This window comes from Alosa alosa, chromosome 13 (genome assembly GCF_017589495.1).
Source record: "Alosa alosa isolate M-15738 ecotype Scorff River chromosome 13, AALO_Geno_1.1, whole genome shotgun sequence".
Classification (NCBI taxonomy): domain Eukaryota; kingdom Metazoa; phylum Chordata; class Actinopteri; order Clupeiformes; family Clupeidae; genus Alosa; species Alosa alosa.
This window is the reverse complement of record NC_063201.1, coordinates 24,108,944-24,121,085: the sequence shown is the minus strand read 5'-3', so window position 1 is coordinate 24,121,085 and position 12,142 is coordinate 24,108,944. Positions and strand designations below refer to the sequence as shown.

At 44.9% G+C, this 12,142-nt stretch overlaps 1 protein-coding gene across 1 annotated transcript; it reads right to left on the bottom strand.

The window, feature by feature from the left end:
• Nucleotides 1-2,293: 2,293 nt before the first annotated feature.
• On the bottom strand, nucleotides 2,294-5,675 carry cbx3b (chromobox homolog 3b). The gene is made up of 5 exons (XM_048261623.1): nucleotides 5,555-5,675; nucleotides 4,583-4,728; nucleotides 4,052-4,229; nucleotides 3,493-3,632; nucleotides 2,294-3,336 (listed from the first exon to the last, which is right to left on the bottom strand). Exons 2-5 carry the CDS (start codon nucleotides 4,720-4,722, stop codon nucleotides 3,192-3,194), a joined length of 603 nt encoding a protein of 200 aa, XP_048117580.1. The 5' UTR covers nucleotides 4,723-4,728; nucleotides 5,555-5,675; the 3' UTR covers nucleotides 2,294-3,191.
• Between the last annotated feature and the right edge of the window lie 6,467 nt (nucleotides 5,676-12,142).

Genomic DNA, 12,142 nt, shown 5'->3' with positions numbered 1-12,142 from the left:
CAAAAATATCAAAAGCTCAAATTTCATGTAATCATTCACATCATACCATACCATCACATTTTACTGGCGTTATGGATGTTACCAAAAATGTAATTTTCCATGGAATTGCCCTGATATTAATACCAGGAATGGATATGTTTTACCCATGTAATAAACAAGTAACATCATTGATTGTGTTATATGATCAAGTACTTATATATTATACTTATATTGAGTGTTATAATGATCAATTACTTGATATTAATACCAGGAATGGATATGCTTTACTCTGTATATGGTTGGTTTGGATCAGTGAACGCCAGAGCTGAGAACAGCTGTGGCAATAGACCCTTTCAACTGCAGAAACAAACATGTGCGCTCCTCAGCACAGAAAACAACACTGAGCTAATGTTCACTTGGAAACAAACAAAAACTAAAAGTAAAAAAGTATGTTTTAAAGTCGCCATTAGAGCATTATGCTACAGTCTGATTTATTTTACTTTCAAAGTATCTGCGTTGGTTTTGAACGTTTTCAACCGGAAAACCCCCTTGGAACAGTTTGAAAGTGTGGACCATTAGAACTGTGTCTGTGGAACCCACAGTAGACAGAAGATTGTAGTCATAGGGATGGAACATGGAACCCTGTCTATAGAACCCACAGGGGAGTCAGACTGTTGTCATAGGGATGGAACATGGAACCCTGTCTATAGAACCCACAGGGGAGTCAGACTGTTGTCATAGGGATGGAACATGGAACCCTGTCTAACCCACAGGGGAGTCAGACTGTTGTCATAGGGATGAAACATGGAACCCCGCCTATAGAACACACAGGGGAGTCAGACCAAAGATTCTATAGTCAACCGACTCTGGTCAGACTGTTGTCATAGAGTGTCCCAGTGACGCCACTTCCATTTGCCTCCATGGGACCTATCTTTCAAAATATTTTGAACGCCAGTCTATGGCGAAAAAGAAATGATTTTCTGGTCCCGGTTGACTTGTGCCTTGAATTACCCATATGATGTTTGTCAATTTTAAAGAGAATTTTTCATGTAAAGACATTTGCAGTTTGTTTCGTAACTATTGAATTACAACATTGTGAAAGATCGTAATTCCCACGACTACAAACCCATCAGTCGCGCTAGTGACGTTAGCTCATTCACAGCCACACTAGATTGTACAAGCATACCAGCAACAGGTCTTAATTGGGCTTTCCTTGCCGATGAAAATACCATGAGTCAGAGGATTAAACACATCAGGTAAGTTGTATTCGTCCATAGACTGTACATTAGATACTGTTAAGTGATATTGCAGGCAGCAAGATGCAACTGTTAACTAGCATAACAGCTAATCTTATCGTTAATTACTTTGGTGACGTACATCGTTCGAGACGAGAGATGTAGTCCACTGAGCGGATTCGCACAAAACCAACATAACTTTTGAAGTCTATCGAACAAGGCAGAGCCGTCTGGCTCTGGTCATAGGGATGGAACATGGAACCCTGTCTATAGAACACACAGGGGAGTCAGACTGTTATCATAGGGATGGAACATGGAACCCTGTCTGTAGAACACTGAAGAAATGTGAAGTAGAGAATGCAAAAGAGTTTTATTCATGAATGAATTTTTATTCAGGGGTCTTTTCTGAGCTTAGAGCCAGAGGGGAGAATACTTCATATGACACTCACACACACACACACCCCTGGACATCTTAATGTCCATGGTGGAGCAGTACTAGTGTTTGGGGTAACAGCAGGTCTGCCTTTGAAACAGCAGTTAGAGACAGTTGAAAGGTCTGGGCACCAATGAGCGCACACACACACACACACACACACACACACACACACACACACACCACAAAATGCTAGAAACTTTCAGGAACACAGTCATGGTTTCAAAACTAATAGACATATGGGAAGTGAAACCTATCCACAGCACAACAAACACACACATACACACACACACACACACACACACACACACACACACACACACAGCATTTAATGCCAACGGGCCTTTTCCACAGCCAGAGGCACCTTCTAACGCACACACACACACACACACAGAGATGTCTGTTTCACAGACAGGGGAAACACTCTTTCAGAGGTTCCATACACACATGGAAGAATATCTTTGGATTTACAATGAAAGGCTACTACACCCCCCCACCCCAAAACAAAACTCTGATTAGAACACACATATGTCTGATAGCACCATGAGGTAAAACACATACATACACACACACACACACAACTACGCACACACACACACACAAAACTACAGAGCTAAAGGGAGTCTTAAAGCTTAAATACTGGTTGTTTGACGTTACACACACACACACACACACACACACACACACACACACACTGACACTCACTCACACAGGTCTGAGTTCTTCGTCAGGTCTGATTACATAACGCAGGACTTGAGGACAGCAAGACGAACGGCTCTGGACACGTCTCCACGGAGACACAGTCTGCTACTTAAGAACACCAACAGGGAAATGCTACAATACTACAGCTGCACAACTACACATCCTTTCCCCTCTCTCCCTCCATCTCTTTTCTCTCCTTCCCTCTCCCCCTCTATCTTTCCATCCCTCTCTCCTTCCCTCTCTTTCCATCTCCTCCTCCCTCCATCTCTCTCCCACTTTCTCTCTCTCCCCTCCCTCCATCTCTCCCTCCCTCAATCTCTTCCTCCCTCCATCTCTCTCTCAGTCTTAAGGTGATTGCACACTGCCCAGACAATGCCCATCAAACACCAACATTCCAAGGCTGCGTCCACAATAAGTTGGGTAAATAAAAATATGCATATTTGAGGTGAAAACAATCTGTTCACAATATCCTTTTTGTATCGTTTTATAAGGTTTTGCATCCACACTAGATCACTGAAACTCAATAGAACTCTTTGTGGTTGGTGGTGTGTGGAACCCAACATTCTATCAGTGTCATGGCAACCGTGCACTATCATATATAATGCTCTCTGTTCCCCCTGTACACACTGCAACTAGAACCCCACGTTTTCAAATGTATCACCTCAGAGATCATTTTTATTTTCAGTGTAGGAATACGCCATCTTAATGTGGACGGACTGGCTAAATGGAGTAACAATTATGCAAATGTATACACCTAAAGTTGTTGTGTGTATTTGTGTGTATTTGTGTGTTGGTGTTTGTTGGTGTTTGTTAAAGCAGTATGCAGGCAGCTTAACGACTGACTAGACCATCTGTCTCTCTCTCTCAGCCTGCGGCTCCTCGTCTGCGGAGAACCTAAACCGCTCCTCGTAGAAGGCGATGACCATCTGGGGGTTCCGCTCACTGGCCTCCCTTGCGGACATCAACGCCACCTCCTCACTGTCCTTCCTGCAAACACGCAAACACACAAACACATACACGCATGTTAGAAAAATAAACACAATAAATACACACACACACACACACACACATATGCACATTAGATAAATACACACATTAAACACACACACTTGTGTGTGCGTGCGTGCGTGCGTGCATCTTTACCATTTGATGAGGAACGTGAGTTCCCCGTGGTGGTCGGTGGACCCGATGATGCACTCCGGTTCTATGTGGCCCATGAAGGTCCCAGGAACAGCAGTTGTCTCCTGGAGCGGTTCCGGAGCTTCGCCAAGGCACAGCGGACGCTGAGGGATCACAGGGAACCGGAGAGGACACACACACACACACACACACACCGGGCTCAGCAAGACTGCACAGGATGTGTGTGTATGTGTGATTAGATTCTAGTGTGTGTGAGCAGGTATCTTTCCAGGTGTGTGTGTGTGGAATGGAAAGACAGATATGTGTGTGTTGAGCGCAGCTCCTACTCTGTGTGTGTAGATAGATAGATAGATAGATAGATAGATCGATTGATAGATTGATAGATACTTTATTGATCCCCAAGGGGAAATTCAAGTTTTTTTTTTAGATAGATAGATGTGTGTGTGTGTGTGTGTGTGTGTGTGTGTGTGTGTGTGTGTTGAGAGCAGCTCCTACTCTGTGTGTGTGTGTGTGTGTGTGTGTGTGTGTGTGTGTGTGTGTGTGTGCTGAGAGCAGCCCCTACCCTGTGTGTGTCCATCTCCTCCTCCTCCTCTTTGGGCTGGATGTGGAAGTCCGTGAGGAGCCCCCCCTGCCCCTCCCCTTCCTCGGCGGTGCTCCTGGACAGAGATCGGCCCCTCAGGAACTCCTCGATCAGCTCGGGGCAGTCCAGGTTATCCTCCGGCTCCCACGTGTTCTCCGCACTGACACACACACACACACCAAAACCCAATCACATTGTATTATTCACTATGCAGAGGCTCTCTCTCTCTCTCTCACACACACACACACACACACAGTACATTTCTGCACTCTGGTGTTCTTCAGACAAAGCATCCCTCCAGAGCGCCATGCCACATTGGGACATGTTGAATATGGCACGTGTTTAAGGAGTGTGAAGCTACCGCCGAGCCACGATTTGGGGAACTTCTAATACCAGCAACGGCCAAATGTCCTTCACACGCAGCAGAGTGGGCACTACGCTGTGCTAAATGTATGCCCGTTACTCACACATGTCTGAGACAGACTTAACGGGTCTATTTGTGGCGCGACTTACTCGGTGAAGCCTTTCCACTTGAGGAAGTACTCCACTTTTCCGTTCATCACGCGCTGCTGGACGATCTTTTCCACCACGAACTCCTGCACGACTGTCGTCTCCTCCGCTCGCCGGTGCTTCATGTTCTGCTTCTTCCTCATGTTTCTCTGAAAAGAAAACCATCGGCAATGCAGCAGTCAGTGCGCGTATTCCACGCGCATAGTACGCTGCAAATCAGCATACGTTACTTTTTCCGCCATACTTTTTGACCAAAATGTCAAAGCATTACAAATAGCCTGGTACGCATTCTGCTTAGATGTATCCTCGGCTACACACTAGAGCGCATTACGCATACGCCTGTTGCCTACTGCCGGTCGGGACATCGCCTATAGCTCCCATCGCACTCCCTCCTACACTGCCCGGAGTTGGTCGAAATGGCCAGTGACGTAACTCAGCTACGTGCACACAACTCTGGAGCAAAAGTTGAACGGGAGAAGTTGGAGAGCACGAGGCGAGGAGGACCAGTTGGCCCCGCCGCCTCATGACAGCCGAGCAGATAGACAGAGACACTCAGGTGGCCATCTTGATGCAGCGACCACCGCGCGCATCAGATCACAGCCAGGACATCTGTCCACCTGCCAAGCCATCATCACCGCGGGTCAGGAGCTCACTCAAAAATATACGCGGACCGGATCGCCATCTCGGCGTCTGACATCCATCTGTTAAACGGGCAGGAATCACAAGAGCCAAGGGGAAACACACTTTCGCGATAATTGGCAGCGTTCCAGTTTGCCGCAGGACGTGTTGTCGCGGGCGGGCAGCGGGGTACCACCGCAGTCTGCTCCTAAATTGCTAAACTATTCTGCTAACGTATTCCAATGTTATTACTGCAGGTTTTTACGAGACAATAAAAGATTCATGTAAGCGATTTTGCACTACACCAGAAACATAACTACTGTAGTGTGATGTAGCGTGCGCGATGTTTTGTTCTACCTTCAGTGCGTGCACCGCCGTCTTTGTTATGTTTACATAAGTTCCTGAATGAGTTAAATTAAAATGGCCGATTGGGATCGGAGGAAGTGGTTTCCAAGGGAAAAGGTCAACCCAGGAAAACCGCGGGCAGCCTTAAAGCGCCCGCTAGCCCGCCTGGCGCATCGTGCTGTCGCTGTCCTCCTCTTCAGGAGCACAGACCGGCCGACCGAGACCCCGGCGATGCTGCAGCAGCAACACGGACACACATTGCAGTCCGGCTGCTTTGGAAGGGTCCCGATGGCTGGATAAAACACTCGCCACGCCAATCACACCATCTCCATGTAAAAGTAGAAAGTAGATTTACATTTGTCATTGGTGCTATTGCCAGATACTAAATTTTAGATTGCCCTTGTCAAATAATGTAGGATAAAAAATATTTTAATATGGTCAACACAAGACTTAAATTGGCTTAAATTATTCAGTTTTTCATAGCATGAACTAATTTGTTCTATGAAGTAGGCTAGTGGTCGCACAGCATCACCGACTGATGTGATTAGTGTAAGGCGTTCCAGCAAAACAAATTGAATACGGATATTCAAATTCAGGGGTTATAATGGAAATTGTATTACTTTCATTGGACAGTAGGATAATCGCCTTTATTGGTCTCTGACGGCCATGTTTCAATGTATCATTGCCTAGATCAAAAATACCCAATTCAATCCATTAAATCATCAGGAACTTCTCCCAAAATATTACGGGGACCAGAAATGATTCCAAAGGCCACTGATACATGGACGCCTACTTGGGCTCTCCGCATATCGCCTAGGCTACAGTACGCTCTGTCCATGGATTGTGGCGCCCCCTCGTGACATCCGCACAACAACTAGTCGACAAAGATCACAGTATACCGCTTTGTATAGTCTCAGAACAAGTCGTGAGAGCAACCGGGAAAAAAAAACAATATTGCAAAGTTAATAAAGATAAATCGTTCTTTCTTTATTTAGCACATACATCATATGAATATGAAAAATCAGGAACAAGGAGTTCTGCACTATTTTAGCCTAATTTTAAAGTAGGTCTACATTTAAAAGTGATTAAATAAATAAGGACTAGAGTTGTTGTGTGAGGTAATAACATCAGTGGTATGCTTGTCCAATCTCGCGAGACGAGGAAATTCCTAATTTGAATTTGCGTGAGTGACTCTTCAGAAAATCACAACTTCAACTGACAGGTCCACTCTGACCAATCACACAAAGCACACTCTGATTGGCTGGAAATGCCAACCAATCACCACGTCCTCCCTCTCTCTCTCTCTTTCTCTCGCATTTTACTTCAACAGTCTTAGTCGTTTTAACCTAAGTATGCAAGACATGGGTGAAAATTACTTAAGCATTTGTTTTATTTCCTGACTTTATGACAGAAGCACATCACACTAATATATTTCAAATAATTCTTAAAAACGTGTTTGAAGTGTGTTCAGGGACATCTTTATGTATTTTGGAGAAAAATATAAATAAAATAAAATTATTTTGTACCGACACCCTGGTTATGTAACATGGGCCAAACCGGCCTTTACTGAGTTACAATGGGATCTACCTATTTCCATTACTGTATTTTCCATTACTGTGTTCTGTAAAGATTTACATATTTCCTTAAATACATCCTTACTGTGTCTCGCTGCCTTGACCCCTGCTGATCTGTTACAGCGCCATCTATTGGCAGCATCTACACAAACTCAATCTCTGATCAGTGAACCAAATAAACATTGGTGATCTCTGGAACACTATCTACATGCAATGTACAGCACTGCTCTGCTTAGTCTCTCTCTCTCTCTCTCTCTCTCTCTCTCTCTCTCTCTCTCTCTCTCTCTCTCTCACACACACACACACACACGTATACACACACACATACATGCGTGGATGAACAACTGCATGCATAAAACACTAGATTAGTCTAAATTACACAAAAAAATCATTCTAAAATGTGTGAGCCAGCTTGCTTTCTATGCACTGTCCGTGTAAAAATGTGTAATTTCTATTCCCTTTCAATTTTAGGCCAAATGTCTAGTCCAGATATCTCCAATAGAGGGCGGCAGTTACCAAACGTCCATAGAGTTTTGGGTAATCGGCATGTGCTCCACGGATTTGAAGATCCAGCTTATTTTTGCACGAAGACGCTCCACTGTTACTGGTTGACAAACACATTTTCTGTTTGTCCAAATCTCAAGCCCCGTTTCACTTTAACTAAGATAAATGAAATAGCAAATCACAAACTCAAAACCTTCTCTCTGAGCTGTGTTATAATTGAACTCTCTCATTATTTTATATTTTAACAACACTGGATAACAGCAATGTAAATATTTCATTTCTTTTCAACATCAATGATTAACAGCAGAATGATGTACTGTAAAGTCAATAAGATGGGCGAGAACTCCGAGCTCAGTCTTGACAAATTGTTAGTCTCTACTGAGGCGACGTTGAAGTGTGTGTGTGTGAAGCAATGTTTAAATATGAAACTCTTTCATTCACCTTATATATCTCCATCCCTCTCTCCATTCCTCTCATCTCTCCCTCCCTCTCTTCATCCCTCTCATCTCTCCCTCTCTCCATCCCTCTCTCCCTCCCTCTCTCTCTCCCTCTCTCCATCCTTCTCTCCCTCTCTCCATCTCTCTCTCCCTCATCCCTCTTTCCTGAGTGTTCCAGCATGCCTAGAAAAAGCCACACAGGGGCATTCCCCCAACCCTGAGCCCAGTCAAGGTACCTGTGTGTGTGTGTGTGTATGGTGTGTGTGTGTATGGTGTGTGTGTGTGTGTGTATGTATGGTGTGTGTGTGTGTGTGTGTGTGTGTGTGTGTGTATAGTGTGTGTGTGTGTATGGTGTGTGTGTGTGGAATGGTGTGTGTGTGTGTGTGTGTATGGTGTGTGTGTGTATGGTGTGTGGTGTGTGTGTGTGTGTGCGAGCCTGTTTCAGAAACAGCCTGTCCAAATGAATGTGTGTACTGTACGTGTGCATTATGACTGATTGCTGTCATAATTGCTAATACATTCACAAGATATAGCTCAAGTGGACTGGTGCTCAGCTGATACTTTTACCCAAAGCGGGTTCTGGGTTCGGGAACTGACCAATCAGGCAGCAGGTTCTGTAATGGAACTGACCAATAGACCGGTTTCAGGTCCCTAACAACCGTCATTAAGGACGAACTCGGAGGATAAGCCAACCCAGAGCCGTATAGCAAGACATTGAAAGAAAGCCGGAAGGTGCTCGAAAATGATTAACTTTTGGCAGAGAAAAGCAGACTGAATTTCCCCTGTGTGGTACAGGAGACATCTCATTTTTTTGTGATGTGTCAGTTCAAAGCTAAAAATGTTTAAAACGCCAATAAAGTAGGCAGGCCTAGGTATTAGGCTAGACATTTGGATACGAAGCATGCATTATGAAGCTACGAAGTTATGCCACAAATGTTATCTTCATGCTCAAGAGGAAAAACTGAAATCATGTAGGCTAAATAACATAGGATAGTAACGTTTACAAAATGTTTTATCATATTCCTCAGCATATAATTTTAATAAGAGACTTATGATCCATGAGAACGGAGGCTAACATTAGTCTACATTTCATGCAAATGACAAGATGCAGGGTAGCCTAAACTTAAAGTTGACACTCCATTTCAGTTGTTTGTTTAAGAAAGTAGACATGGGCTTGCAAGTAATGTTATTGCATATAGTAGGCCTACTATAAGGTAACCTAGCTTAGCTAATCATGTAGGCTACTTTCCTGTCAGTTAACATCCAGCAATTTTCAGTCAATCATTCAATGTGTGGCCAAAGGCATAGGCTATTTTATCAAAGTAATGATCCTCTGACCTTAGGGGAAAATGATTGCTCACCCCTGTCATTATGTAGCCTTTGGGTAGGTAATGTTCTCACTTTAATCTAAATCTAAACTAACTGTTTGAGTAGTCGAAGCCCTAACATTAGCCTAAATCTAACCTAACTTTACAGTGACTGGCCAAATGTTTAGCCTTCCGTAAAACACCCGTTTCTTTTTCATAGGTAAATCTGCTACACCTCTAGATGAAAACAATCCAGACTTGGCTACACCGAAATATTTAGGCAATATGCTTTTATTCTTCATCTTATATCAAGTTCAGCCAGCTTGCTTTCTATGCGCTGTCCGTCTAAACAACCTAGTGCTTGTCCTCCGAGTTCGTTCTTGACTACGGTTGTTTGGGACCTGAAACCGGTCTATCAGGCAGCGACACTGCTGCTGCTCCACTACATTAAGTCAGAAGGGACGGAGATTATTTCCCATGATCCTCGGCTTTCTGCCTTACCAGCATGCACCGGTGTTCAAGAAGAGAGTGAGAGAGAGAGAGAGAGAGAGAGAGAGAGGGAGGAAGAGAGAGTGAGGGATGGGGAGGGAAAGAAGGAGAAAGAGACAGGGGAAGAGAGGAAGATAAGGAGGGAGGGGGGTTGATGGAGGAGAAAAGAGTTCTGCTGGTCCTGTCCAAACTCTTGTCAAGATGAAGAGCTCACAAAGAGCTGGACTGTGTGTGTGTGTGTGTGTTTGTGTGTGTGTGTGTGTGTGTGTGTGTGTGTGTGTGTGTTGGTTTTAATGCTATGGCTTGTATGAGGAGGTCAGGTCTGTCCATGACTGTGTGTGTGTAGAGAGAGCTGCTCTCTGCATGTGGGAGTATTTGGAATAGGATCACGTTTTGGTCCTCGCTTCAGGGCCACGCTCAGCTCTGTGTGTGTGTGTGTGTGTGTGTGTGTGTGTGTGTGTGTGTGTGTGTGTGTGTGTGTGTTGAACTCTATCCCTGCGTATCGGGCCTCAGATCTGGACTATCAGCAGAGTGTCGTGGTGTGTTACAGTCGTCATCCGTCATCCTGCCATGCCGATGGGTGAAGCCTCACACTCGACACCAGATGACAGGAGTGTGTGTGTGTGTGTGTGTGTGTGTGTGTGTGTGTGTGGAGTGGTATCATGTTTTAGAGGGAAGGAGCCCCACACTCGACACCAGATGACAGGAGTGTGTGTTTACCTGCCTCGCTCGTCCCGCTTAGAACACGAGCCGACCCCCGCCCACATCTCCAGACGCCCGCAGGGCTGACCACAGCAGCAACTCAACACCTCCATCAGCCGACACACACACACACACACACACACATTCATACATACACACGCACACACTCATCACCCGTCAAAGACCGCCGCGGATTGGGTTCGCTGAAACACATTTAAGCAATCTGCGGTCTGTATGACGACTTCCGCAGGCCTCCCGGAGGGGAGTGTGTGTGAGTGTGTGTTTTGAAAGACTTTCATTGAAACTGACACACAAAGAGGAGAGTTTGGAAAGGGGGAGGGGGAGGGATACCGAGAAAGAAAACCAAGGAAGAGAGCAGGAGGGAGAGAGAGAGAGAGAGAGAGAGAGAGAGAGGGAGGGAGGGAGGGAGAGAGAGGGAGAGAGAGAGAAAGTTAGAATCCATGAGGCAGGGCAAGTGATATAGACTTGTGCTGGACAGGACAGGACCACCTGGGTGCCCATAGCCTGGTTGTCCTTCCTAAATCCTTAGTGTCCTTCCTATAGCCTTAGTGTCCTTCCTAAATCCTTAGTGTCCTTCCTATAGCCTTAGGGTCTGTCCGAAATGGAAGGCAGCTGTCTGCTGTCTCGCTGCCTTCAGCTCTCTAACAAGTCACTTGCTGTAGCAGGCATCAAGGTACCAGCTACGAACTTTGTTTCGGACAGCCTGGCAAGATAGCAACACAGAACGCCGTTGCCAGGATACCAGAAAGCAGAATAACGTTTGACTGCAGCAACAGCTGCTCACAATTAAATAGAATGGACGTTTGGAGGCAGCATGCCAGCCCTCCCAAAGCCTTAGGGCCAGATGAACGTACATTTGCGAACCTAGCGTTATCAGCGCCATGGCTAACCCGCAGAAAGCGCACACTATGATACCTAAGCTTACATGGTATTTATCTTACATGTTGTTAGTCGCTTTGGTTAAAAAGCGTCAGCCAAATGTAATGTAATGTAATGTAATGTAATGTAATGTAATTGATCAAACCTATAGTTCGGGTAATCAGCGCCTTTCTCCACCCCAACCGCAATTTGCAAGTGTTCACAACTGAACGGCATACTTCAATCACAAGTGCAATTGAACTGATGACAACATTAAAAGGAATCAAAGTTTAGTGATCATGAAATAATACCATACATGATAAGATGTCAACAAGCAGGGAGATAATGAAGAGGAGTAGTTCTTCTCAAGCTACTTGTGTACGTAGGCTATGGAAGATTGGTCAAACCTAGCAAGTAGGAAAGTTTAAGTGGATGACGTGAAAGGGAAAGTCAGACATTCGAAAGGCCAACGAAAGTTAAAGCGTAACCTTTGCAAAAATGCAACCTAGGGTCCTTTTGTGAATGTACTCGAGTCAAACGTTCTTTTAAAAGCATAATTACGTTGGAAGCTCCACATTTAAGCTTTATTATGTATTGCATCAAAATCGCTATTTTTAAAACACTAAGAAGGCTCGACACAACATGAAACTTTGATCGAAGTGTCATCAGTGTCTACACGAGCATTGAGAACATTGTTTGTGTAGGCTA

Bases quoted from the DNA above. Each gene is read 5' to 3' on its own strand.
- cbx3b (XM_048261623.1), bottom strand. From the start codon at position 4,722: ATGAGGAAGAAGCAGAACATGAAGCACCGGCGAGCGGAGGAGACGACA. The intron at 4,230-4,582 runs GTAAGTCGCGCC...TGTGTGTGTCAG, and splicing joins AAGTGGAAAGGCTTCACCGA to TGCGGAGAACACGTGGGAGC. The intron at 3,337-3,492 runs GTAAAGATGCAC...GCGTGTTTGCAG, and splicing joins CTCACGTTCCTCATCAAATG to GAAGGACAGTGAGGAGGTGG.